The sequence below is a fragment of the Mirounga angustirostris genome, unplaced genomic scaffold (genome assembly GCF_029215605.1).
Source record: "Mirounga angustirostris isolate CCGP_5_RB_7025 unplaced genomic scaffold, mMirAng1.0.hap1 SCAF_5, whole genome shotgun sequence".
NCBI lineage: Eukaryota > Metazoa > Chordata > Mammalia > Carnivora > Phocidae > Mirounga > Mirounga angustirostris.
The window spans coordinates 149192893-149220173 of NW_026991713.1; the positions used below are offsets into that span (position 1 = coordinate 149192893).

General features: G+C 48.1%; 1 protein-coding gene across 2 annotated transcripts in view; it reads left to right on the forward strand.

The window, feature by feature from the left end:
- Positions 1–27281, forward strand: part of SNX29 (sorting nexin 29) — a 517029-nt gene that overhangs the window by 50207 nt on the left and 439541 nt on the right. For both annotated transcript variants that reach the window (XM_045874993.3, XM_045874995.3), the window contains exons 5-9: positions 13236–13416; positions 16308–16378; positions 17757–18005; positions 19945–20320; positions 26962–27080. In XM_045874993.3, the coding sequence (XP_045730949.2) occupies positions 13236–13416; positions 16308–16378; positions 17757–18005; positions 19945–20320; positions 26962–27080 (996 nt within the window). The remainder of the gene's footprint in view (positions 1–13235; positions 13417–16307; positions 16379–17756; positions 18006–19944; positions 20321–26961; positions 27081–27281) is intronic.

A 27281-nucleotide genomic window follows, 5' to 3' on the forward strand; every position in this document is an offset into this window, starting at 1 on the left:
GGTGTGGGTGTCCGTCCCCAACTGAGGTCCCCTTGAATAGATGGTGCCAACAGGTGGGGTATGCAGGACTCAGAGAGGCTTGGGATGAGGTTATCCAGTATGTCTCCTTTGGGATTCAAGCCCCAAAGGCGAGAGTTGGCTGTGTCCGGGGGAGCTGTTTCCTCTTCCTTGGACGAGTGGCTGGATTTATCTATACACATGATCGATTTGATGGCAGTGAGAGATGGGAGTCTGCATTTCCAGAATCTGGTCCTGCAGTTTGTGTAACTTTCTCTTCTAGTTATGCAAGTTTGCGTGAATAATTACAGCAGGAGTTGGTTATTCCTTACCCAACAGCTCTGTGCCTTCTTTCTTGCTAATAGAATTGATTTTGTTCAGATGGTGGGTCGCCAGGAGCTTCAGGCCTGAAGCTAGCTCCAGGGGGAGTGAGTCTAGAGCAGATCAGGCCAGCCATAATAATTATCAGCCTGCCAGTAGCTGTTTTCAGAATAGACACTAGACGGAATTCTGACCGAAGGGAAGGAAGAAGTCTGTGGAGGGCCTTCTGAGAAAATGTCTTGTTATTTGAATGGAGACATAAGAGAAGACTTATTTTATGGTGTTCGGTTGTTGGTGAAACGTTTGGAGCTGTGGCGCTGACCTTGTGACTATGAAGGGGGACAAGTCTGAGGACAAAAGCCAGTACACCAAGGATGGCAGCTCAGAAAGATGGACAGTACCTCGGTAGTGTCACCGAGCTTCTGAATTAACCACGTCTAGAGCTGCCCTACCTCTGGACCTAATGTTGTGTGGGACAGTAAATTTCCTAATGTTGGAAGCCATCTTGAGTTGGATATCTGTTTACAGGCCTCCAGAAACAACTTAACTTACACAATAAGAAAAGCAAGACAACTTTAATAGAAGTCAAGGCCTGTGCTTCAGAAATGAGAGGAAAGTCACGACTAGCCTGTTAATCTTGGAGACGACACCTGCATGTTTTCCATTCCTTTTTGATAATCTGGCTGACCGCAGGCCTGGCTTCCTTGTTTGCTGATGACTTACACCGAGCAGCTCCCGTGAGCCAGGGGATTTGTTAGACCCTCTGTTCATTGTTCCATTTTATCTCTGAAATGACTGTGCGTAGTGAATGAGGGTGTCCTCGTTTTACAGATGAAGAAAATAAATCTCAAAAAAATGAAATCATTTTCTTAATGCTCCAGACCTAATAATTGTGGCAGAGCTGTTTTTTTTTTTTTTTTTTAAAGATTTTATTCCTTTATTCATAAGAGACAGAGAGAGAGAGGCAGAGGGAGAGGCAAGCTCCCAAGGAGCAGGGAGCCCGATGTGGGACTCGATCCCAGGACTCTGGGATCATGGCCTGAGCCGAAGGCAGACGCTTAACCGTCTGAGCCACCCAGGTGCCCCAGAGCTGGGGTTTTGACTTAGGTCTGCATGGTTGTGACTCGGAGGCTCCAACTTTTTTATTCACGATGGCATGTTTCCAGAAAGAGGGCTCTCTGAAAGACCTGTTCCCTGCTCCCCCCAGTTTGAATTCATGAGTAAGTGAAGCAGCAGTTATTTTAAGTTATGAGCACTTAGAGCAGAGGTCAGCAAACTGTGTCCCTATTTTTATAAATAAAGTTTTATTGGAACACAGCCACACGGGTTCATCTGTTTACTATGCATGGCGGCCTTTAGGCAGTTGTGACTGAGACCATTTATCTTGTAAAGTCTGAAGCATCTAATATTTGGCCCTTTAGAGAAGAAGTTTGCTAATCCCTGTTTTTGAGAACAAAGGACAGGGGATTCCACTTTACCTTATCACAACATATTCACTTGTCTGTTGTCTGCATACCTCACTGGATGATAAGCTTTGGGACTGCAGGGCACCATGTCTGTTTTACTTCCTCTTGACTTTCCAGCTCCTAGCATAGCGTCTGGAAATACATCAGTACTTCAATAAAAATATATTCATATTTCATGATTTCAATTGGCACAGCATTGTATTGCATGATTCCCGAGGTACCTTATACCAGGATTGCTGCAGAGTGCTACAAAGGAAGTGATTAAGTTTGGAGGAAAAGAGCCAAGATTGATTTTTAAATTTACTAAAAATGAATTAAAAGTGACTGAGAGCTGCATAGGCTTGGCTTGGAATTGGAGGGTTTTACTGATGTTGGATGCCCAAAGCAGTCAATACAGAATGCAGTGGGGAAAAACGAATTATTTTCATTCTGCTAGAGAGAGGAGAAAGAACCACTGCAGTTAGTGCCTGTCTTTGTCTGTTTGGGCTGTTTTGTGCCCTTTGCCACAAAATACCACAGACTTAAGGAGCTTATAAACAGCACGTTCTGCATGGAGCACTGGGTGTTAAACGCAAACAATGAATCATGGAACACTACATCAAAAACTAATGATGTAATGTATGGTGATTAACATAATAATAAAAAAATAAAAACATGGAAATATGAAAAGTAAAAAACAAAAAAAACACCCCCCCCCCCCAAAAAAAAACCCCAGCAGCAGTTTATTACGTTTCTGGAGGCTGGGAAGTCCAAGATCAAGGCACCAATGTGGTTGAGTGAGGACCCTTTTCCTGTTCCATAGCCAGTGCCTTCTCACTGTGTCCTCACATGGTGGAAGGAGCAAGGGATCCCTCTGGAGCCGCTTTCATAAGGACATAATCCAATTCCACGAAGATTCCACCTTCGTGACCTAAGGGTCCTCCGAAAGGCCCCACCTCCTAATACCATCATCTTTAGGGGTTAGGATTTTAAGATAGGAATTTTGGAGGGACACGTTCAGACCGCAGCAGTGCCATTTCATGACCAAACCTGGTGACTTGATGTTCTTGTTAATGACTAATGGAGCATCATGAAGTGAATTGTTGGCAGTCCATTACGAGGTCATAGGCTTGGTTCAGAACATACCAGAGACACACCTGCTGTTAATTGAGCTGTCTGTCCTGTAAAATTTAAGTCTATCTTCCTTGTCTGTTCAGCAGCCCTTGGCACCAAGGACCCTCTGACGTTGAAACACTGTTTCCCCCCTCTTCTGGTGGCTACAACCTCCTGGCATACTTGCTGTTTCTTTGTTCATTCTTCTTATGTATCATTTCTACACCCTCAGATATTAACTATCATTCATCTTCAGATTCTTTTGTTGCCTCTCGCTTCTGTACATACACCTACTGTCTGAATTCCTAAGTGAAAATTGCTCTCCATGTGTTGATTACTTGAAGTTCTACCTGCAGCCCACATCACTCCCTGGGGCCCTTCCTCTTATGTGTCTCTATCTGGATGTACCGCAGACTCGTCACAGTTCCAAGACTGAATCCTCCTCACCAGCCCTGTTTGCTCCTGTAATCCTTGCTTAGCGAATGGCTCTGCCCTTCATCCAGCTTTCCTGGACAGCCCTCGGGCTTCCTCGCAGCCTCCTTGTCCTTCCCCTCTGCCCTGTTTTGTCCTTCTGCCTTCCATCTCCATCCTCCCCAATCCACTCTGCACATCATGCCAGTCTGGGGTGGGGGCTTCTTCAGTGACCAGCCTGTTCCTGCCCGCTCCTTAAAGCTCTGTCATGGTTCTCTTTGGAGTTGAGACAGGGGACACACTCCTTGACACGGCTTCCATGGTCTGTCCCCTACCAGCTTTGTCTGTCTCTGCTCTTCCTCTAAACCCTACCCCACACCCAGGGGTAACAGGCAACTGGCAGGTAAGACATTGCAATGCTTATGTCCAGTTGATAAATAAATCATGACCCGGGTCCTCTGAGTTCCCCTCCTGCCACACCCCCTGCCTGGGGAACCCCTGGGACCTCTTCATAAGTCAGCAACTAAAGTGTTAATGCTAGACATGCTGGGGGAGAAGGTCTTTAGTACCCCTGTCTTTTCATTGCTCAGGGAGCAGTTTAGGTGGTTAAATCCTAAATGTTGAACAGCGTGCCTGGTTTCTACAGTCCTGAAGCTGTCAAGTCTGGAAGTGTTCTTTGTTCTTACCCTTCCGCTGCCCTCCTTCCTCCCCAACTCTCGTTCAGACACTAACTACTCAAACTTCTTTTCTCTCTTTGAAATTGTGGCAAAGTATACATAACGTAAAAATGACCATTTTAACCACTTTAAGGGTACACATTGGACGACCATCCCCACCATCCATCTCCCTGTGTTGAAAGTCCATCCACATTAAACACTGCCTCCTCATTCTCCCTCCCCTCAGCCCCTGGCACCTGGGCCATTCACTTTCAGTCTCTATGGTTTGCCTTGTTTAAGTACTTCACATAAGTCAGGCTTACTTATACTCCACATACCTAAGGCTTATTTCCTTTGCCATAATGTCTTCAAGCTTCATGCATTTGTAGTACATCAGAATTTCTTTCATTTTTAAGACTGAATGGTATTTCATTGTGTGTACACACACCCACACACGGCTTTATTTCCTCGTCTGTGGATGGACACCTGGGTTGCGTTCATTTATTGACTGCTATAATGTGCCATGAACACAGGCGTAGAAATATTGAATCCCTTCTTTCAGTTCTTTTGGATAAGTACCCAGAAGTGGAATTGCTGGATCAGATGGTAATTCCATGTTTCACTTTCTGTAGCGGCTGCACCATTGTACGTCCCCACCAGCAGCGCACGAGGGTTCCAAGTTCTCCACATCCTCGCCAACACTTGTTGTTATCATGTATTTATTTTTTGATACTAGCCATTCAATTGTGAAGTGGTATCTCATTGTGGTTTTGATCTCTTCTCTCTTGAAATTTCAGATTTCACCCCCCAAAAGTCATTCATGAGCTCCTCACCCAGTTCGACTGGCCTGTGTTCCTTCTCTAGGTGTCTCCTTTCTACCCCCCAACCCCCCAGCCCGCACTAGTCCTGAGTCCTTCTCTCATCAAATGGATTTATGGCACTTCCTACTTTCTTGACTGTCTCTCTTGATGGGGTCATGGTCAAGGACTGGGTTTATTCTCGCTCTTCCTTGTAGCTCCAGTGTATTGCAAGGTGCCTGGCCACCAAAAAGGACATTCAGAATAATCACTCCAGGACCCAGACTTGAGGACATGCTGCTCCTTGTCCCAGGAAGCCAGACCCCACCCTCTGCTGTCTGTCCGTCTTCTTTACACTCAGCTGAAAGCAGGTGGTATTAATACACACCCAACTGTAAAATTAGAGAAACTGACTTCCTTGATCCTCATTGGGGATTTTTGAAAACGGTTGATTGCATTTAACTCAAAGCAGAATTTATATTTTGCTTCATTGGGTCACTTTGGGTAACAATTTCATTTCTGTAGAAAAGTATTTTTGGAGGAAGCTTCATGTGCCAGGAGAAGCCTGGGCCCATCCTTTTGCTTGAGAGGGGAAGTCCACTCCCCCACCCTCCCATCCTTGTATGGCTTTCAGTTCCCTCTTTGTGTTTCTCTGTCGTATTCATGAACTTGCAAATCAGCTAGTTCTGGTACTAGAGACCTTGGAAGGATGTTGGTGGAAGATTCAAAGAAAAGACAGCTCTATCCAGGGGTGGTGATAAGAATGTTTAACAGCTGGTTGGGAACTGCTGGTCTTAGGGAGAGGGTCAGAGCCAGAGTGCTATCCCCCTTGGGCTAGGTGTTAATCTGTGAGTTCCTAGATTATGGGGATGTCCGCAGGGTTCTGGGGAGGGTCCTTGACAGCTGGGGTGGCCGAGGGCTTGGACCAGTGGCTACTTACTAAGGGGCAACAAACTGTCCCAGCATTTTAGGATCTCATATAGCCAGACTGTTGCCTCTTGGCCAAGGATGACTTCTGGCTGTTTTAAAGGTGTTTGATCCTAAGGTCTAGTAAATTAAAACTAGTAAATTTGGCCTCAGAGTTGTCAGTTTTTAGTCCATAATTATCTGGTCTGTTGGATTCATGGGTCCTTTGCTTAGTTCCTGTCAGCCTGAAAATGAGTCTTCAGCAGAGGATGGGGTACATCCCTAAAAGGAAACAAGACACAGCTTCTGAAGTCCTTTGTTTGGCACTAGAGAAGGTTCCCACTTTATAATAAAGGAGGCGCTGTAGACTCTTGTAGACCACTGGTGAATGCCAAGTGTGCTATGTTGAGTTGTTAGAGCTCAGGACTCCAACTTCAGGTGCCCACAGGGGCCAGGCAGATGACAGAAATGAGCGAGGCAGGCCCGCTAAAGGCACCTGGGTTGGTGGAGACTGTGAGTCACCTGGCTGCTGCAGGGCAGGCTGGGAAGTGTCTAGGGGTTCAGGAAGAAGAGAGATTTCGATGAGCAGTGGGGTGGGGGTTCACTCTTCTGCAGAGTGGTCAGAGACCGTCTTTATGGGCCTTTTGAATAGAGACCTCAGGGAAAGAGGGAAGTAGCCATACTGTTACCTGGGGGAGGAATCCTGTGCTATTCAGCAAGTGGAAAAGCTTAGAGTCACTTGCCTCTGCTCTCAAATTTATTCTCTGCCCTTGCCTGCAGACTGTTTCCCAGGCTCCCTTGCCCACTGTCTTCCTGCTTGGCCAGAGGAAGGTGGGAGGAGGAGGGAGGCTGGAGCATTTCCTCCCAGCTCCAGGGGGCATGTCTAGCAGTGCTGTGCTTCCTCTGTGGTCCGTGGACGTCCCACGTGGCCTGCAGTTCAGGCCACGGTCTTCTTGTTTCACTGTTCTCCTTGGTGCCCCTGCCACAGGCTGGCTGTTGCCCGGTGAGTCTGTATTTAGGAGTGGAATTGCTGGATCTTATGCTAATTCTGTGTTTACCTTTTTGAGGAACCACTAAACTATTGTCAACAGTGACTGTACCGTTTTACAGTGATAACTTTTTTTTTTTTGAGTAGAGATGGAATTGCCTTTATTTCTCTGCAACTGAAATTAACTCTGCTATTAAATCCCCTTTCAGTTAGTTTTTACACTCTTGACATTACCTCTTCCTCTGTTCCTCTGGCATCAGGGATGGATTGGCTTTCTGACATTGGTAATCTCTGGGTGGCCTCATTATGTCCTGTTGGGCTTTGTAGCTTGGCCAGAGTCTTTGTAACAGATGCCCTGTGTTCGGTTCCTTCAGTGCTCTCCTGGTGTGGTTTCTGTTCATGGCTGGGCAGGTGCTCACGTGGAGCATGCTTGGCGTGTTGGAGGAGCAGGCTGGAGCAGGGCGAGTGAGGCAGAGAGTGGCAGGGGTGCAAGGCCAGAGGTGGAGGAGGAACCAGGCCATGGATCGGCAGTGAGTGGCACTTTATCCTCCTTGGCTGCTTTTGTTTTCCTGATCTCCACCTACCTCCACCAATATAATTGGCACCTGTTCTGTGGAATCAGCAGAAATGTTTTGTTTTTAGATTTAAATAGACTGGAGCCTTCAAAAGTCATCCAGTATCTCAGATTATTGTGCATTTATTCATTCTTTAAAAATCTACCAAGTTCTGGGGTGCCTGGGTGGCTCAGTCGTTAAGCGTCTGCCTTCGGCTCAGGTCATGATCCCAGGGTCCTGGGATCGAGCCCCGCATCGGGCTCCCTGCTCCGCGGGGAGCCTGCTTCTCCCGCTCCCACTCTCCCTGCTTGTGTTCCTTCTCTCGATGTGTCTCTCTCTGTCAAATAAATAAAATCTTTATTAAAAAAAATCTACGAAGTTCTGAATTATAAAATTTTTTTTTAAGATTTTATTTATTTGACAGAGAGATACAGCGAGAGAGGGAACACAAGTAGGGGGAGAGGGAGAGGGAGAAGCAGACTCCCCGCTGAGCAGGGAGCCTGACGTGGGGCTCGATCCCAGACCCTGGGATCATGACCTGAGCCGAAGGCAGACGCTTAACCGACTGAGCCACCCAGGTGCCCCTGAATTATAAACTTTAAAATGGTGGATTTTATGTTAAGTGAAATTTACCACAATTAAAAAATTAAACCTGGAAGGGGCTAAGTTACCTTTAATTGGCAAGTTTAAGTTTTTTTCTAACTGAAAGGGAATTTAATAGCAGAGTTAATTTTAATTGCAGAGAAATAAAGGCAATCCTACCTCAAAAAAAAAGTATCGATGTAAAATGGCATAACCACCATTGACAGGAGTTTGGTGGTTCCTCAAAAAGGTAAACCTAGAATTACTGTCTGATCCAGCAATTCCACTCCTAAATACAGACCTAAAAGAACTGAAAGCAGGGACTCAAACACACTTGTATGTGAATGTTCCTAGAAGCATTATTCACAAGAGCCAAAAGATGGAAAAACCCAAATGTCTATTGACAGATGAATGGATGAACAAAATGTGGTATATACACACAGTAGGATATTATTCAGCCATAGAAAGAAATGAAGTACTGATAAATACTAGGACATGGATGATCCTTGAAAACATTCTGCTAAGTGAAAGTGGCCAGATAAAAAGGTCCCATATTGTACGATTCGACTTATATGAAGTATCTAGAATAGTCAAATTCACAGAGACAGAAAATGGGATAGAGGCCCCTGGGGGCTGGGGAGAAGGGGAGAATGGGGGAGTTATCGTTTCCTGGGTATGGAGTTTCTGTTTGGGATGATGGAAAAGTTCTAGAAATGGGTGGTGGTGATGGTTGCACAACATTATGAATGTAATTAATGCTACTGAATTATGCACTGAAAAATGGTTAGAGTGGTAAATTTTATTATGTATATTTTACCACAATTTTTAGAAAGCAAAAAAAGTGTCAAGTTTACAGACTTTTTACAAGTCTTTATTAAACCACACTTCCTGTCTTCTGGTTTCAGGAGGCAGTCCTGTGGCTGGTTGGGAGAAGGCCGGGTGACGAAGCTACAGCCCCTTCTTGGGAACTCTGCTTTGCTGATCCATTTGTGTCTTGTAGTCAGGCTCATCCAGATTAGGATGTGACTGGGATTTGGGGGGCACTTGTGCTCCCCTAAGTCTGAGGCTGGAATAAGGGAGCACTTGATGGCCTTTTGTTCCTGGAATCGTTGATAGCATGGATGGGTGATTCTGTTAGTTTTTTACTTAAAATCCATTCCCCGTTTCTTCTTTGGCTTAACAGAACCTTGATTTTGCTCGGGGCTGCAGGATGTCCTCTAAGTAATAGATCATGAGTGATTAAGCCCATCGTGACATTTTATATCTCTCTTCCTCTTGGTTTTCTGGGATTACTTACCCTTGCCTGAAAAAAAGGGGTGATATAGCTGGTTTTATCTTGTCCTCTTTCTTCTTGATTGTGGCTATGATACCCAGGGTCGTGGCAGTCCTCTGGGACAGGGGGGTGAAAGTCAAGAGGTTGGAGATTCTGCCCGTGTCAGTGGCTTTGAACCAGCTGTCTACCTCCAGACTAAGTCTGTGAGAAAAAGAAGCCTTTCTTTGTTTACAAGAAGCCTAGCTCCTTGTAGTTGGGTTTTCTGTTTCTCGTTGAGCAATGCTGTCTTGTTTTTATTTCTTTCTGTGGGATGCATTTGCCACTTGGATGCACGGAGGCACTGCTTAGTGCCTGGAGTGTTGCCCCTCCTCTATAACTGTCAGATGACTGAGGAATGCACCCTATCACACTGCATCAGTCTTCTGGTCACAGGTGACAGCAAGTCACTTAGACTTCAGCAAACAAAGGGCACTTACTAACTTAAGTAACTAAGAAAACCGGAGGGTGAACTGGATTTAGGGGCTCCGCATCCCCCACATCGGTCTGTCTCAGCTCTGCTTCTGTCTGGGTGGGTGTCTTTCCCAGGTGGGCGTACTCTACAGGAAAGGGAGGAAAAGGGCCCTGTGGCTCCAGGTTTATGTGATTATCAGAGCTCCTACTTCTAGGACAGTAGATGGCAAACTTCCTCCTTAAGGGATCAGATAGTAAGTATTTTGGGCTCTGTGGGCCATAGGTATCTGTAGCAACTTCCCAGTGATGACTCTGTAATAGGAAACCAGCCACAGGCAGTCTGTATACAAAGGGGCATGACTCTTCCAATAAAACTTCACTTACAAAGACAAGTCATGGGCCAAGCTTGGCCCTTAGACTATTGTTTGCTGACTTCAGTTCTTGAGGGAGCCAAGGTCTCCCCTCTAGTGGCTCAGTAGAAGTTGTGGGGAGAGCCCTGTGGTCCAGGGCTGGGACTAGGGTGAGAGCAGTGAGGCCCTCACTGCAGCCACAGAATTTACAGGAGCACCAAAAAACTCAGCAATCGGGAGACCTAACATTTTCATGCAATATTTTTAAAAAGTCAAATTAATACAGAAAAAAAATCAGGACGCTCAAAATAACAAACAGGGTCAGGAGGGAGGGTGGGGTGAGTGAGGCCAATTGTGGCACTCGGCCAGGTGATTGCCCAGTCCGGCTTACCTGTCCAGCGCTGCTGGAGGAGAGGTTTGTGGTGCTGAAGGCAGCTTCACAGGGACCCGGATGGGAGTGCCTCCTCAGGCGTTTTGTCCTCCAGAGTATCTAGGCATCTCTTATAGCCCAGCGAGCCTGTTAGAAACTTTGCCAGAGGGCCTGTGGTGTTAGCCCCCCTCTGTTAACAAGTACCCCCGGAGGTGGTTTGCATCAACAGCCCCTTCAAGGCTCTTGTTCATGTGCGCAAATGGCGTTCAGGCGTCTGGAGAACCAGAAGCCCTCACCCATTTCTGGAATGAGCCTCTGGTTTCATAGCAGCAAGAGATCAGTGTATTGCCCCAAATTAAATTACAGACGCTGTAAGCGTTAAGTGGCAGGTGAGCTGCACTTGAGAAAGACCACATTAATGCTGGCAGTGGAAGTGGACCCCTGCTGGGGTAATTCTCACCCTCGCTGCATCACTTTGGCAGGCTGGGGAAGGATCCTGTAGCACTAAGCAATTTGCAAATTGAAAGGTGAAAACACACGTTAAGTGTTTCATGTGCATTCAAGGTCAGAGGGAGGTCACAGCAGTTCTCCAGAAAGACCAGATGCAGGTGAGAGTCACCTGATTTGAGTCATGCCAGAGCTACAGATGGTTGTTTGGCATGTTTTGAAACAAGTTATTGGCCTGCCGGCCCCGGATATTGCTCTCACTATTCCCCCCGTCCTGGTTTCTGAGAAAAGCACTGAGTGGAAGAAAGGCCGTTACACATTTGTGTGGTCTGGGCTGATCTCCTGGGTTTGGGAAGGGGATTTGTGTGGCATTTAGGGATTGAGACAGAAAGGAGTCCTGAGTGAGCTGCTGTGTTGGTTTTTCCAGTCATTCCTGAACTGTTTATTTAAACTGATCCCAGAGGTCGGCTTGATCCATAGATACACGTATGTATGCATTTAGTTGCTGTTAACAGGAAAAGGAGAAGAGGAAACAACACAGTTGCTCTCGTTTGAGAAGATTGTCATTAGGCAGATGGCGGTTGGTCATCATGGCCTGGCCATCGTGCTCAGGCTCTCCTTCCCTTTTCTTCAGTCACCCCAGGATCTCTGGGTGCTTCTGTACTTTGGGGCTTATTTGATGGGAGAGGAATCGGAAGTGTAGCATGACCGAGTGAGCCGCCAGGGTCATTCTCTTGATTGATCTCTTCACTGTCGTCCAGCCTGCTAGACTGGAAGCTTCGTTAGGGATGAACCCTTGTTGTCTACCTGGTAGCCCACAGCTTTGCCCAGTCCATGGCTTCCATTAAGAATGCAGTCCATGCTAACTGAGCTGAACTGAATTATTTGAGTGAATTTGCTAACCCGGTGTCCAGTTTATGGAGATGTGTGTGTTTACATTCTTTAGAAGGAAGCTTGAAAGATTCTGTCTCTCAGAGGGGTCTATGAGCCTTTTGAGCTCCTGGCTTAGAATCCCCATCTGGCAGCAAAGACTCAGCAGTGTCTCCCTTGGGATATTAAGCAGTTGTGAACATGATCTTCTTGAAGAGGGTAGAGCCGTCTGTCACCACACAAGGCTGCCTGAGCTAGTGCTTTGCAGTCAGGCAGCTCCGAGGTCCCATTCTGCCCTACAGCTTACTAACTGCTTACCACTGGGCCAAGTTACTGCCTTGGCCAGGCCTCTGCCCTCGTCTTTGATATGGAGATGACCTTGGTGCTTATGAGGACTGAGGTCAGATGTCAAGTCTTGAGTGCAGTGGCGGGTACTTTGCTAGTGCTTCGCACACAGCAGCGCTTGCTGGTGTTGCTGGTTATTGGCAGCATGGAACAGGTTTGATGAGCATATGTGAAGACAGTGGATCACAAAATGAGGTTTATACTAGAATGAAAATTATGAAAACAATCTCTGTGCGTGTGGATGAAAAAGGTGGGATGTGAGGAGATCCAATAACTACCTTGTGGATAAAAAAAAACTTTTTAAGCTTTCCCTTAAAGCCTTAAATCTGTTCCTATTCGCAGACATATGGAAATCCGTTCTAAGGAGCTAGAAATGAGGACAGTTATGGACAAGGAGGTTCAAAGCAGTATGTAGGGAAGATTGGCAATATATCATGTTCCCAGAGGTAGAGAAATGGTTAAAATATGTTTCATTGGGAAGCCATAAAAAATCATGTTTTCAAAGATCTTTATTTTTTAAAAAAATTTGAAAAAGAGGGCGCCTGGGTGGCTCAGTTGGTTAAGCGACTGCCTTCGGCTCAGGTCATGATCCTGGAGTCCCTGGATCAAGTCCCGCATCGGGCTCCCTGCTCTGCACTCCCTCTGACCCTCCCGACCCTCCCCCCTCTCATGTGCTCTCTCTCTCAGTCTCTCCCTCTCAAATAAATAAATAAAATCTTTAAAAAAAAAAATTTGAGGGGCGCCTGGGTGGCTCAGTTGGTTAAGCGACTGCCTTCGGCTCAGGTCATGATCCTGGAGTCCCGGGATCGAGTCCCGCATCGGGCTCCCTGCTCGGCAGGGAGTCTGCTTCTCCCTCTGACCCTCCTCCCTCTCATGCTCTCTGTATCTCATTCTCTCTGTCTCAAATAAATAAATAAAATCTTTAAAAAAAAAAAAAAAAAAATTTGAAAAAGATTTTATTTATTTATTTGAGATAGAGCAAGAGAGAGAGAGCCATGAGTGGGGGAAGGGGGTGGGGTGGGGGAGGGCAGAGGGAGAAGCAGACTCCCCGCTGAGCAGGGGTCCTGACTCGGGGCTCGATCCCAGGACTCTGGGATCATGACCAGAGCTGAAGGCAGACGCTGAACTGACTGAGCCACCCAGGCGCCCCCACGTTTTCAAAGATCTTTAAACATTACAGCAAAATGTTCATGATCTAGACAAGTAAAGAAACCCAGATGTGAAATTATACTCTTCAGTGTCTTCCTTTTCTGTGCTGAGGAAGTAACTCTTATGATCCTGAAAAATGCCTAGGGACTGTCACTCTAAAACGATGCATGTCCCAGGCTGAGTGCCATCGTGCCCGTCCCTCTCCCTGCAGAGCCCGTGTTCTGGTTCTACGTGAAGGAGGTCCTCAGCAAGCACGAGCTGCCACGCTTCTACTCCCTGCGCCACATCGCCTCGGACGTGGGCCGCGGCCGGGCCTGGCTGCGCTGTGCCCTCAACGAACACTCCCTGGAGCGCTACCTGCACATGCTGCTGGCCGACCGCAGCAGGCTCAGGTACCAGGGATGGCCTTCTGGGGGGAGGCATAGCCGGCTGGCTAGAATCGCAGCATCTGACTGCCTGGGTTTGTGTCCCAGTCTGCTTGTTGAGGGCACGCGGGTTCCCCTTTTATAGTCCCTGTGTATTCAGCTGTGCTTGGGGCACGGATGGTTAGAGAATAAGTGAGAGAATGAATGCTTGTAAAGGGCTCAGTATGGCACCTGCATACAGCAAGTACTCCGTACATGCTTATTTAGGTGTGGGATGTGGAGAGAGCCTTTGTCTCAGGGTACAGCCTGCTCCTCACTTGGTGAAATTTTAATTTGGGCTCCTTTCAGATCTAGAATTTCTTTCTCAGTAAAAATTGGGTGTTTAGTGCTCAGTTTCGTGTTTGTCTTGGGTTCCTTCCAATTCCTTCTGTTTTTTTGAGGTTAATCAATCCCAAACTGACTGAAAGGAATAGAGAAGCTTTGTGCTGGGAAGGGAAGTCAATTGTTATTTAAAAAGAAAAAAAACTATTTTATGATGTTTCCTTTTTTTTTCTTGATCGTAAACATACAGCTCAGTCTATCAGTTAGTATAGGTCAGTTTATGCTGCTATAACAAACAGCATAAAACCCTCCGTGGCTCAAGACAGCCACGTTTACTTCTTCTCCCGGACACGTGTCTATCATGGATGAGTCGGGGTTCCCTGTCTCAGGGTCCCAGGCTGACAGAGGCTCCCATGATTGCCAAGGTAGGAAAAGGGGATGTGGTTGAACTGAGCACTGGCCAGTGAGATACTTCACTTCTGCCTGCATTTCATTGGCCACCGAGTCACATGGCCACAGCCTAGCTCAGCAAGATGGGGGCGTGTGGCTGTCGCATAGCCGTGGGAGGGGGGCACTGCATACGCGTCAACCGTAGTACTGTCAGCCACATTCCTTTCAGAAACATGTGACAGTGCTGTCATTGTCCTATACTCATGATGTTAACAATGACTCTGTGTTGGTGGCTATTACTTACATCTGAGAATGGTGGACTAGACGTGTTGCTTTGTGTCACCTCATGGTGCACAGGGACCGTGATCAATCCTGTGCGGGTTCCTTGAGTAGCTTCCACATTAGCAGTGCCTAGCTCCTAAACAGTGAGGGTTTAATTTCAGTGAATTAATCTCATTTAATTCAGTAAGCTGGCATTTCATTCGTGCCATGATGCGTTCCCATGATTTCATATGCTGCCATGCGTTCCCTAGCTTGTCTCCTCTTCTGTTTTTTTCGTGCTGCTCATGGTCACCTGTCTACCAGCAATTTGTTGGGGGTTCTGGATTGTGCACGAAGGCTCTGACAAATACTCTTGAAGTTCTCCCGTTGATGGTGCCTGTGGGGCTGAGTCCAGCTGTATACTCAGACTGTGGGACTGAAATGGAAGGTGTGGGGGCCAGGACTACTATGCTCACTGCACCCGTGTGCCACTTAGGTCCGAGCCCCGAGGCTGTGGATGTCTGGGTGCACCCCCCCGAGCATTAGATAGTTTTAGTTGGGGAGAACATACTCCTGTTTCTTACAGTGAGTTTTCTTCTTCTTCTTTTTTTTTTTTTTTAAAGATTTTATTTATTTATTTGACAGAGAGAGAGGGAGGGAGGGAGGGGGAGAGAGAGAGCACAAGCAGGGGAAGAGCAGAGGGAGAGGGAGAAGCAGACTCCCCGCTGAGCAGGGAGCCCGACGTGGGGCTCGATCCCAGGACCCTGGGATCATGACCTGAGCCGAAGGCAGACGCTTCACCGACTGAGCCACCCAGGCGCCCCTACAATGAATTTTCATGAAGCTCTTTCCAGCAGATCATTTGCAAGTAGTTCAGAGTTGTACAACTCAGTATCAAGGTCGAAGTGAATCCAGCTGTTAACGGTTCACAGTTGAACTTACCCGAATCACTAGCCACTTACTAACTAGATGTGGGCAAACCAGATTCATTCACGTGCATGGAAACTGGCTCCGACTTTTAAAGCGTCGCAGTCTGGGGAATTGGAGGTAAAGTGGCAGAGCCAGCTCGAGTGTGTAGTTTGCGCTTAGGCTGACACTCCGCTGGGTAAGCTTATCGGACGGCGGGCGTTCCTTTGTTCCGTCGTTTGCACTCAGTCACTCCCGCAGCCAGGGTGTCCCATCTCCTGCTGCAGGTCCCTTACCACTGAGTGTGCTTTAGCGCTGTGAGCTTTGACTCCATTAATTGAGAGTTCTCCAGCCTGGTAGGGGAGTCAGGGGTTGAAGATACTTGCTACTGCTTAGCGAGCCTCAGATACAGAGCTGGGGGGCTGGACTGGGGCACCAGCTTCAGGGCCCTGGCCATACCATCATTGCGGGACAAGCTTGGACTAACCCTGTAGACCTTGCTGGCCCCCTTCCTTCTACTGCCACTGAGAGTCGTGGGCCCCTTTTAGCTTCCCAGCCCTTTCCAGGGGTAACTTGGGCTTTGGGGTCTGCAGCCCAAGCCAAGTATTATGTACAAAGGCTCTGGTTGATGGAGCCATGGAACTCTATCATTTCCTTCTATAACTGTCTCTTGTGGTAGCCCAGTCATGGCCCGCAGGGGGCCAGCTCAGATTTCCTGCCTGTGTCTTAGAGACCTAGCTTGACTGGATGCCACCCCTCTCTTTGTCCCCTTCTCCTTTGCTGCTTCATAAATAACTGCATTTACATGTCATGCCTATTTCAGTACACTCAAGCTCAGGGGACCGATGAGGAAGTCGTAGGATATATACATTCAGTCCTTTGTTTATTAACCAGAAGCTTCGGCTGGGCAGAGACCTTGGATAGCCACTCTGGGATGACCAGGCACAGATTTTCCAGGGAGCCATGTAAGAGAACTGTCTGGCCAATGGATGCAGAAAATCACTGTTCAGAACTTCTTCCCTTTCTCTTTCAATTTGCAGCACTTTTTATGAAGACTGGTCTTTTGTGATGGATGAAGAAAGGTCTAGCATGCTTCCTACCATGGCAGCTGGTAAGCCTGGCCCAGGCCAGGAGTGATGGGTACTTAAAGCTTGGTGAGCAGAGTCGGCTGCCTGGGAGGGAATTTATAATTCCGGGAGAGGCTGTGATTTTCCCTGTCCCTCCCTGACTTAATGAGTCACTTGTCACTGTCCTTCCTTTAGTAGCATTGGTCACCGAGTCCATTCATCTTGAATTGGATACCCTGGCAGGGAAAGCATAGGGTTGGGAGTTTTGGCTGTGGCTTTGCAAGACCTGGGGAATTGGAAGCAGGAGACCTGGCTTTGAAGCCTGGCTCTACCCTTTCCTGGCTGGTGACCTAGGGCAGGTCCTGTGAACTCTGTCACCCTTATTTCCGTCCTCTGCATGGTAGGGATCCTGATAGCATGGGAATTGCTTTCATAGGGCTGTGAGAGAATCAAGTGTGGTGAAGAGTCATGTTCACGATTTGTCAGTGTGGAAGCCCCTGGATGATGTTAGTTGGTGAATTGTTAGGTTGTTTATCGTTTGACTCTCACTCAAAGGGTGAGCCCAACAGAAGTGGGTAACTTGATTCTTTCTTTCAAATCCTACCTTGCCTTTTTTTTCCCTGAAGGTTTACACTAAGTCCCACATATTGAGAGTTACGTTTGTCTTGTCCATTGATGGGGAAAAGTCAGGCTTTGACTGTGATGTCCTCTGTAGGCCAGGGCAAGCTTTTGCCTGAAATAATCATAGTTACAATATTGATGCACATGTTTGATTGCTTACTGAACTGAGTGGTTTTGGTGGGCGATTGTCTTTAATACCCTGTGAAAGGAGATACTCTTGTCCCCACTTTACAGATAAGGAAATGGAAGCTCACGTTGTACGTGGCTTGACCCAGGTCTCCTAGAAAGCGGCAGTGCTGGGATCCAACCCAGGCAGTCTAACCTCAGAACTTACACCTTAATCTCTGGGGGTTGACCTCTTATTTGTCTTTGACTGAGAGGGAGAGAATTGGGAAAGACTTACCTGCTATGATAACTGGTGTCTCCTGACCCCATTTTGTGGGAGGTTTTTATTTTATTTTATTTATTTATTTTTAAAGGTTTATTTATTTATTTGACAGAGAGAAACACAGCGAGAGCAGGAACACAAGCAGGGGGAGTGGGAGAGGGAGAAGCAGGCCCCCCGCAGAGCAGGGAGCCCGATGTGGGGCTCCATCCCAGGACCCTGGGATCGTGACGCGAGCCGAAGGCAGACGCTTAACTGACTGAGCCACCCAGGCGCCCCTTGTGGGAGGTTTTTAAATCAGTACTTCAAATCAGGGCGTTCCCTCTTGTGTACTCTATCGTTTGCCCCACACTTACCGTGTTGGAGGTGTGACTTCCCCATGGCAGACACTCCAGACTTTTCCCTTTTCTGGGCAGGTCTGAACTCCATCCTTTTTGCAATCAACATCGACAACAAGGATTTGAATGGGCAGAGTAAGTTTACTCCTACCGTCTCAGACCTCTTAAAGGAGTCCACGCAGAATGTGACGTCCCTGCTGAAGGAATCCACGCAGGGAGTGAGCAGCCTTTTCAGGGAGATCACAGCATCGTCTGCCGTCTCTATCCTCATCAAACCTGAGCAGGACACCGACCCCCTGCCCGTCGTGTCCAAGCATGTCAGTGCTGGTGAGCGAGAACGGGCATGGGAGTTTGAACAGAGGGGTCGGGTCAAAGGACGGCTGACCGTGGCTGAGGGGGACACACCCCGTGGTCCGAAAGTGCCAAGGGAAATCCCATGCACTTGCGCTTTGTTTGCATTTGTGTTTATTTTTCTTCCTCTTACTCGCTCTGAGAGGGACCGAGAGCCTTGCTGAGATGTGAAGACGATAGGGTGGGAGCGCACTCAGCTCACTGACAGCACGATGACTGTGACACAAAGCCAGATGAGCTTCGTCTTCATTCATTTATTCCTTCATCCATTCATTCATGTGTTCATTTACTGCATTCTGTTGTGCTAGGCAGTGAACTAGGAAGATCTCTAGCATTTAGCCTGCAGTCTCTTTTGGGTTGGGTAAGAATAGATGTTTAATGACAAATTATACAAGTAAGTAATTATCCTTCTGATAAATGAGATGCAAGCCAAGCATGGGGTGCTATGAAGAAGGTGCACTCTTGGGGGGAGTGACATTTAAGTGGAGGCCAAGGGGAAGGGAGGAGTTGTCAGCTTTGACTCCCTAGGCTGGGGAGGCCAAAAAAAGTTGATTTAATTGAGATCCATTTTGTGAGAACTTTGTAATATGCCTTGAGCCTTCTGGAACATCCAGAATGTTGCTACAGCAGAAGTGGACATTTTGGGATTAAGTACGTAGTGCTAGTATTCTCAAATCCCTTTAACAAGACAGTAATCATGGTCATCTCTTCGGTATTATTAGTGATGGTGAAAACTCAGAATCTTGTGGGGTCTTTGATATACATTGGCTTTATCTGTCTTGTCCTCTCCTTCTCCAGTAGAGACCCCAGGCGAAGGACACAGGAAAGAGGACTGTTGAGGGTTTTGTGTAACAAAGATGCTGGCATTTGTATATCCAAGGAGTGTCCCTTTCACTGCTTTTGACACTCTCTCAGAGTTTGATATACTGGTGAAGCATCACCCTGTCACAGCTTGGCTTGGGTGGAATGGAATGTCTGGAATCAGCTCAAAGTGTCTCACACCCAAGTTTGACGATTAAAATGGGTGAACATACTGGTCACCAAGGCAGCCTTGATTTCTGTTTCAGTTAGTATTTACTGTGTAACCAACAGCTCCAAAATGTAGTGGCTTGAAACAGCCACAATTTATTATTATTATTCTTTACTACCCTCTGGTTTGGCAAGATGGCTCTGCTGTTTCACCCGGGCCCCCTTGTGGGGCTGCCCTGAGCTGGTGGCTGAGCTGGAAGATCTAAGGTGGCCCCACTTATGTGCCTGGAAATAGTGCTCACTGTTGGCTGGCGCATCTGCTTGTCCACACATGGCGTCTCATGCTCTAATGAGCTAGACTGGCTTCCTTCCCTGGGAGTTTCAGGGCAGCGTTCCAGGGGCGTACAACACCTCCTGATGCCTGGGCTCTGGAACTCGTTATCTGTGCTGCATGCTGTTGGTGAAATCCGAGCACTGAGCCAGCCCACGCCCCAGGGGGTGGAGAAGGAGATGCTACCCTCAATGGGAGCAGCAGTGAAGTCCCATTGCAGACAGGGATGAATTGTGGCGGCTGAGCCATTGACCACCACCCCAAACTTGTGTCCTTGGTTTCATCAATCAGCCAGGAGAGTATTTTCCAAAGTGAAAGTCATTTCCGGAATGGCAGCTTCCCCTGAATCAAAGTGCTTACAAGGGACGATTGTTAGGTATGCTCTGTGGCATGTTGGTTTAAATCAGAAGTAGAGCCCCACATTCATTTTGCTCAGTGTCCTATAGACAGATTTTTTTTTTTTACCCCAAGGATTAAAAAAAAAAAAATCTGAATTTATCTTGTTTATTTTTCCGAAGAATAATAGAGGATTTTCCACAGTCTAGAGGTAAAATGGCTCAATCATGGCTTTGTCTTGCCTGCCGCTTCTTCTAACACCATATCTTCTTTTGCCAGATGCCAGATATAAAAAGGAGCGGAAGAAGAAAAAGAAGGTGACCAACATTATCTCTTTTGATGATGAGGAAGAATGGCAGAACTCTGGCGATGTTTTTAAAAAGATCCCCGGGGCAGGGGAGAGCTCAGAGGAGAACTCCGACCGCTCCTCCATCAATATCATGTCGGCCTTTGAAAGCCCCTTTGGGCCAAATTCCAACGGAAGTCAGAGCAGCAGCTCATGGAAAATTGATTCTCTGTCCTTGAATGGGGAGTTTGGGTACCAGAAGCTCGATGTGAAAAGCATTGACGATGAAGACGTGGATGACAACGAGGATGATGTGTACGGGAACGTGTCGGGAAGGAAATGCCTGGGCCACTCGGGGTCACCTGAGAAGTAAGTGTCACTTGAGCTCTTAATGAAGGGTGGTGCATTAACGGCTTCCTCTTTCTGCAGCATTGGGTGAAATCCGAGCGCACGGTTTATATGTGTGTAGGGCATCATTCGCTTTTCTGATCTTGATCAAAGAGGAAGGAGCATGAGCTTACTGTCCTTCTGAGAATGAACAGAAGGGAAGGGAGTATATTTGAAGGTACTTATTATAAGATTGGTGTCAAGATGTGTGCCTTGAAATTCCTGCTTTATATATGTGTTTTTGTTTTTGTTGGATATTCCTTGTGTCTCTGCCTTGCTCCTAGCACAGGAAGCTCCGGAGAGAGGCAGGGTTATTCTAGCAAAGAGTCGCCCACTGGCAGTTTCTGTGTTTATCTCCTGGGGTGTGAACAGCAGGAATTCGCCTGTCTTGCCACTTTAACGGTGGTGGTGCAGTAGATGTGTGTTTATGGAAGGGCCTCGATGCACAAGAAGGCCGAAAGCGGTAAAGCATAGTTAAGAGTGTGGATCTTGGAATCAAGACAGCCTGGGTTCTTGCTTACTAGCTACATGGCTTAGGCTGGACAAGTTTACCCCCCAGAACCTCATCGGAGACCTGGGAGAAAAACAGTACCTGCTTTTCGGAGTCATTGTTGAATTAATGGGATACTGTGCGTTGGCCTTTGGCAGCAAGAAAGAGCCCAGGTCAGCCGCTGCCCTTGCTGCTCTGTAAGAATTCCTGTGCTTGGTCTTATCGGAATGCCAGATGAACTGGCTGCGTCTTTGCTTGGGCCTTGCAGTGCCCAGTGCTATCCGTCGCGGCCGGCTTCAGGCTGGCTCAAACCAGCCCAAGACCCCGAGGCGGGATGCGGGGCTTGGTGTCTTTGGCCCTAAGCTTCTCATGTCCCATGTGTTCTGATAGGAGTCTTCTTTCTCATGAGACAATGCCTGTTTCTGATTTCTGCTGTTGTCCTCATTCACACGGGTACTTGTATTAGCAGCATGACCTTGTTGATCTTCTGTGGCAGGCTGGGCCGGCGGGTTCCGCGTGTACCTGTAGCAATAGTAGGAGATGCCCTGGGAGGTTTTAGTGGGCATCGCCCTGTCTTCAAGGATTTGGAAGAACGGGATTCCTCGGAGAGCGGAGATTTGTCCGAGCACTGAGCGAAGCAGGGATTAAGGGTAGGTTATGCTGTGCTCCCAGGCTTTTGCTGTCAGATAGTCCCCATGTTTCTGCATAATTAGGACCATTGGTTGGTTGACAGATGAACACGTCACGATTTGTTGATGTTGCCCCCTGTGGTCAGTATTGAGCTCGTTGGCTTTTGCTGTTCTCATTTTTGCTTATTTGTTATCAGCCATTCTGAAATGAATATTTTTTCTTTTTTTTTTTTTTTTAAGATTTTATTTATTTATTTGACAGAGAGCGACACAGCGAGAGAGGGAACACAAGCAGGGGGAGTGGGAGAGGGAGAAGCAGGCTCCCCGCAGAGCAGGGAGCCCGATGCGGGACTCGATCCCAGGACCCTGGGATCATGACCTGAGCTGAAGGCAGTCGCTTAACCAACTGAGCCACCCAGGCACCCTGAAATGAATATTTTCACGCACAAGGCTTTTTTCTACTCCTGACGTCTTGGTCAGGGTCGCTTCCCTGAAGTGTTGTTTCCCTGAAGCGTTGCTCTGGCTCACGGGGTGAGTGTTTTCTACCTGGGACCCGCGTGTTGTGACCTGCTGTGTGAGTCAGGATCTCCAGAGAAGCAGAACCAGCAGGGGGCTCCCCCTCATCCGCGGGTCCACTTGCCATGGTTACCATTCCGTGGTTTCAGTTACCCGTAGCCAACCATGGTCCTGAAGCAGATGCTCCTCCTCCTCATGGATCATCACAAGGTCGGTAGTAGCCTGGCCTACGTCATTCACCCCAGTTCATCTCATTGATGCTGGCAGGCTGGGACTGAGGACCCAGAGGGGGTCCCACAGGACCAGCCGAGGGGGTCCCACAAGGACCAGCTGAGGGGGTCCCTGGCTGCATGCAGGTTAGAAATCCAATGCGAGCCAGCGGGAGGTAAAAGCAGAGTTTATTGGAGGCATAGAGAGAGTGCAGGTACAGAGTGTCTGGGAGACCTGGAAAGGGTCTGGGGTTTTATTGAGGACAGTGGTCTGGTGTTCGTCACCTCTCAGGCATCCAGCAGCCAGTGAGAGCAAAGACGAGGACCCAGGTGTTCTTCCTTGGAGCCACGCAGGCACCCCAAAAGCAGATTTTTATGGGGTCCTTCAGTCTCCCTGTGTCATCATCAAATAGGCAGTTTGTCATCACAAGAAGGGTGACTTCAGTACAGTACGATATTCTATGATATACATTCATGTCACCTTTCATTGAAGATTATTGTAATTGTTCTACTTTATTTATTTTTTAAAGGTTTATTTTATTTATTTTGTTTGAGGGAGAGAAAGAGACTACAAGTGGGAGGGGCAGAGAGAGTCTTAAGCAGACTCCACACTGAGCGGGGAACCTGATACGGGGCTCGATCCCACAACCCTGAGAGCATGACTCCACAGTCGAAACCAAGAGTCGGGCGTTTAACCGACTGCACCACCCCTCCTATTTTATTATTGTTGTTAATCTCTGCGGTGCCTAATGTATAAATTAAATGTTATTATAGGTGTGTATGGATAGGAAAAACACAGCATAAATATAGGGTGCAGTTTTGGGATTTTAGGAATCCACTGGGGGCCTTGGAACGTATCCTCTGTAGATAAAGGGCAGAACTACTGTCTGTCCATCCATATCTGTCTGTCTAGATTTATTTTAAGGAACTGGCTCACGTGATTGTGGAAGTTTGACAGGTTGGAATCTGTAAGGTAGACCAGCAGCCTGGAGACCCAGGGAGGAGTTTCAGCTTGAGTCCAAAGGCTGGCTGCTGGCGGAATTTCTTGTTCTTTGGGGGGCCTCTGTCTTTTCCTGTTAAGACCTTCAGCTGATTGGATAAGGCCCAGCCGAACCGGGGAGAATGATCTCATCTACTCAAAGTCCAGTGACTGAAGTGTTCATCGCATCTAAAAGTGAATAACGTTGGATCAGGTTATCTTGCCACCGTGGCCTGTAGCCGAGTTTCTGTGCGTCTGTGGGTGATTGCGTCTCTCAGTTGATTCACTCTGTTTTTGGCCTCAGACACAATCATTTTCTTCCTACCGGACTGTGCCATTGAGGGAGGCCTGAGGAGGAGGCCAGCTTGTGAGCCAGGGTAGCCGCCACGGGCATTGTGATGTGTAACACACAAAACAGTGCAGGGTGACCTCTTCAGGGGCCTGGGCCCTTCCAGGCCATTGGGCCTCCTGCAGATTATGGGCAGCCTCTCCCTGGCGTAAGGGGGGATCTTGATAGAACGTTCTGCAGAGCATCTTGGGGAGGAGCAGAGGAATGATGACATGGCCTACTGAGTAATCCTTTCCTTTTCATTCTAAGCTAACATTCACATGAAAGGTCTAGGAGCCTGGAGGGGCCAGAACCTGAGCAGTTGAACAGCACCGCCAGGTTTGTGAGGGACAGGTGGCCTGTCCAGGAGAAGCACACTGTGGATGTGACAGCCTCTGGCCACGGCAGGGCTCCAGTTGTCTCTGAAATGCTCTGTTGGCCAAAAGTTGGGTTTATGTTTCTGTTTGCTGGCAATTAAACCACCTCTGATGACCAAGGAAAAATCTTGTCCCTCCCACCTCAATATTTACCAGTGTTTGCTTTGCATTTTGTTTTTGTTTTTCTTAAGAGAGGATGATGTCTTTATTATAGAAAGGGGTTTTTCTGTCGCTTCCTGTGTGACCTCTGACACCAGTAGGGAAGAGACACCAGAAGGGAACATAATTCAAAAAGAATTACAAACATAGGGACAAACATTACACCTCACTAGCAGTTAAACAAATGGAGAATGCCATCAGACACTGTATTTTGCCACAACTTAGAACTGGATAAAAGGCGAGCCCTGGGTTAGCACCCTGGGGCAGGGCTTGCTCTCAGCGTGTCCTCAGTTGTGTGGTATCTTCCGGGCACACAGGCGGCGCCAACTGTGGGGTGGATGACGGGGCCAGGCTGGTGCACAGGGGTGTCCTCACAGATCTCACAGATGGCCGGGAGTGTTGACAGCCCTTGGGGAAGACAGTTTGACACGACAACGACGACGTCAGGAGCCTTAGAAATGTTTATCCTGCTTGATTCAGCAGTTCCACTGCTGGGAATGTGCCCTGAGGACAGAGTCTCCGGACCGTGGCTGCGTCTAGATACCAAAGTCTGCCTTTCCAGAAGCAGAACTCTGGAGCTGACCTCCGTCAATAGCCGACTGCTCTGTAGCTTACACTTTAACAGCCTAACATTTCAGGTCTCAAACATGTTTTTGTTTTTTTTTTTTTAAATTAAGTTTTTAATTTTAATTCCAGTACAGGTAACAGTGTTTTACCAGTTTCGGGTGTACGCTATAGAGATTCAGCAGTTCATGCATGACCCAGTAGGATCTTGAACATTTTCACTGACATTTAAGAGTATCTCAGTAGTTAGGATGAACTTAGGAATGAATATTGAATGAAAAAAGCAAACTATAAATCCTGCACTGAGTTTCATTACGACCTCCTAAAGAAAAGTATGTGTAAGAAGAAAGAAGCACTAAGGAAAGAGTGTCTAAGTCAGTTTTGTTTTTGGTGTGGCTTTTAGTGTATTCCCCGCCCCCCTCCTCTTTTTGGCATTTTCTAGGTTTTAAAATAAGCGTCTCTTTTTTCTAATGAAAAGCAAAACCTTTTATTATTAAGCCAACTGTGGATTAATAATAAAGAGACAGGATTGGTCTCTGTCTTAGGAATCACTTCGGTGTAAATCGTTTTGGGGGTGGTGGCCCTTGGGCACTTTTGCTTGGGTTCTAAAACCTCAGCTGATGGGGTCTGGCTTCACCTGCACTCTGCGTTTCTGGGAAGTCGCAGAATTTCCCCTTAGAATAAACAGTGGAAAATCCCACCCGCCTGGAGCCGGTGCAGTGGCCCAGGAAAGGACGGGTGGTTTTGCTGCCTTCTCCTGAGGGGCGGCCCTGAGTGCCTCGGGGTGTCTGGGAGTCCCCCTGGTCACCAGCTGCTGGATCTGAGCCCCAGGAGGGCGGCTTGCTGACTGTAGAGACACAGCCAAGTTCACCCCAAAACCTGGCCCCAGTGTGGTTGTGCTGCCCCACCCCAGGCTCCTGAGGGGCCCACTGTGGGTGTGACCTGCAGGATTAAATGATGGATTCTGCAAAATGCTGTTAGGATTATTTGCCGTTTGTAGCTCAGAGCCAAACATCTGACCAAAAGCTAGAGAGGGCTGAAAGGAAAATCTCTAAGTGGCCTCTTTCTGAAAGGCCTGACAAAGTAGCCTATGGGCCAGATCCGCCCCCAAGCTAAGAATGGTCGTTACTTTTTTGAAAGGGCTGTTAACAACTGCAAAGAAGAATACTTATGGCCACAAAGCCTACGCTATTTCCTGTCTGGTCCTTTACAAAAAAATTGTGTTGATCCCTGATCTAAACCTAAGGAAAAACTACATGCATCATGCCACACGGTGGGCAGCATTCAGAAAGCCCTTGGTAATTGGATTTGAAGACGTGGCCTCAGACCCTGAAGCCTCGGTTCCGTCCAGGATGCTGCACTTGGACAAGTCACATCCTCCTGGACCTCTTGTCTCCCTTTCCCCCCCTTCCTTCCTTTCCTCCTCCTCCCCCCTCCCATCCTTCCTCTGTTAAGTAGGTAGGGCTATGATCTGCTTTGGACTTCTTTACACCTGAGTTACAGAGTGATTTTTATAAACTTTAACGTCCCCTGCAACTTCAGGCTGGTATTTATTGTTTCCACTGTCCAGCAGCAAATGCTGCAGTGGGCAAAACCTTCCCACACATACTGAACTGAACCAGCGGGTGCGACAAAGATGGTCCAGGTTGCTTTTGTACTTTGTAGATGAGGTGTCGCCGTAACAGGTCACGCGAGCCCGGTTAACGGTTCAGCTGACCCCCTTTCTTGGAAGGCACCCAGACACGATTTTGGTCTGATTCTGCTCTTTTACTAATGAGGGTTTGAGAACCAGCGAGGCGACGGGACACTAGCCCCAGGTCACATGGCTGACAGCATTTCAGAGCCTGGGACCCTGTGCTTCGTCCTGCTTCAGAGCTCGGCACGTGCTGCGTCCCCCTTGTCCGTCCCCCTCTTCACTCCACTCACCCTGCGCTCTCACCTGCAGCTCTCACCTCTCACCTCCCTTCTTCACGGTTGCTTGCCGTGGCCTTGCTGACCAGCTCCGTGACTCTGAGTTGCTGTCTTACATCTCCTTGCGGGGTTGTGTGATTCATGTCCTGGTCCCCCAGCCCACTGTAAGCTCCTTGAGGGCAGCATGAACACCGTTTGGCTCTTTGGCCAGCACAGAATATATGTGAGCCCAGAGCCTGGCCTATAGTAGGTGCTCAGTGAGCACTGGTGGGAGGAATGAAGGCGTGAGGTCCGATCTGGACCGCATGGCCCTGTTCCCAGCCTGGGCCTCCTATCTTCAGCCCTGTCACGGTCTGGCAGGCTCCCGAGAGGGAACTTGAGGGAGGCCCAGCAGATGCCTGTGGTGGTCTGAGCCCTCGGATGCTCTTCGGTCTGTCACGCAGCTGTCCTCTCTTGCTTAGGCCACTGGATGGGAACACCCGCCTGTCCCAGATGCACAGCTGGGCCCCTCTGCAGGTGCTACACGGCGACACCGACGTCCTCTTTCCTGTCAGTGGAGTGGCCTCCTACAGCCCTGCAGGTGGGTGCTTCCTGATTCCTCCCTCCCTCCGTTCACGTGCTGGGTTCCCTCTGCTGGCGGGAGGGAGCCAAGAGGTACGGGGCTCAGGGCAGGAGACTGGAAGGGACTGAGGGTCTGGCTTGTCTTCTTGCTGACCCAGAGTGTTTGAGGTGCTCCCACCCGAGCAAGGGTTGGGCCAAACCAGCTGACGAGTCACAAAGG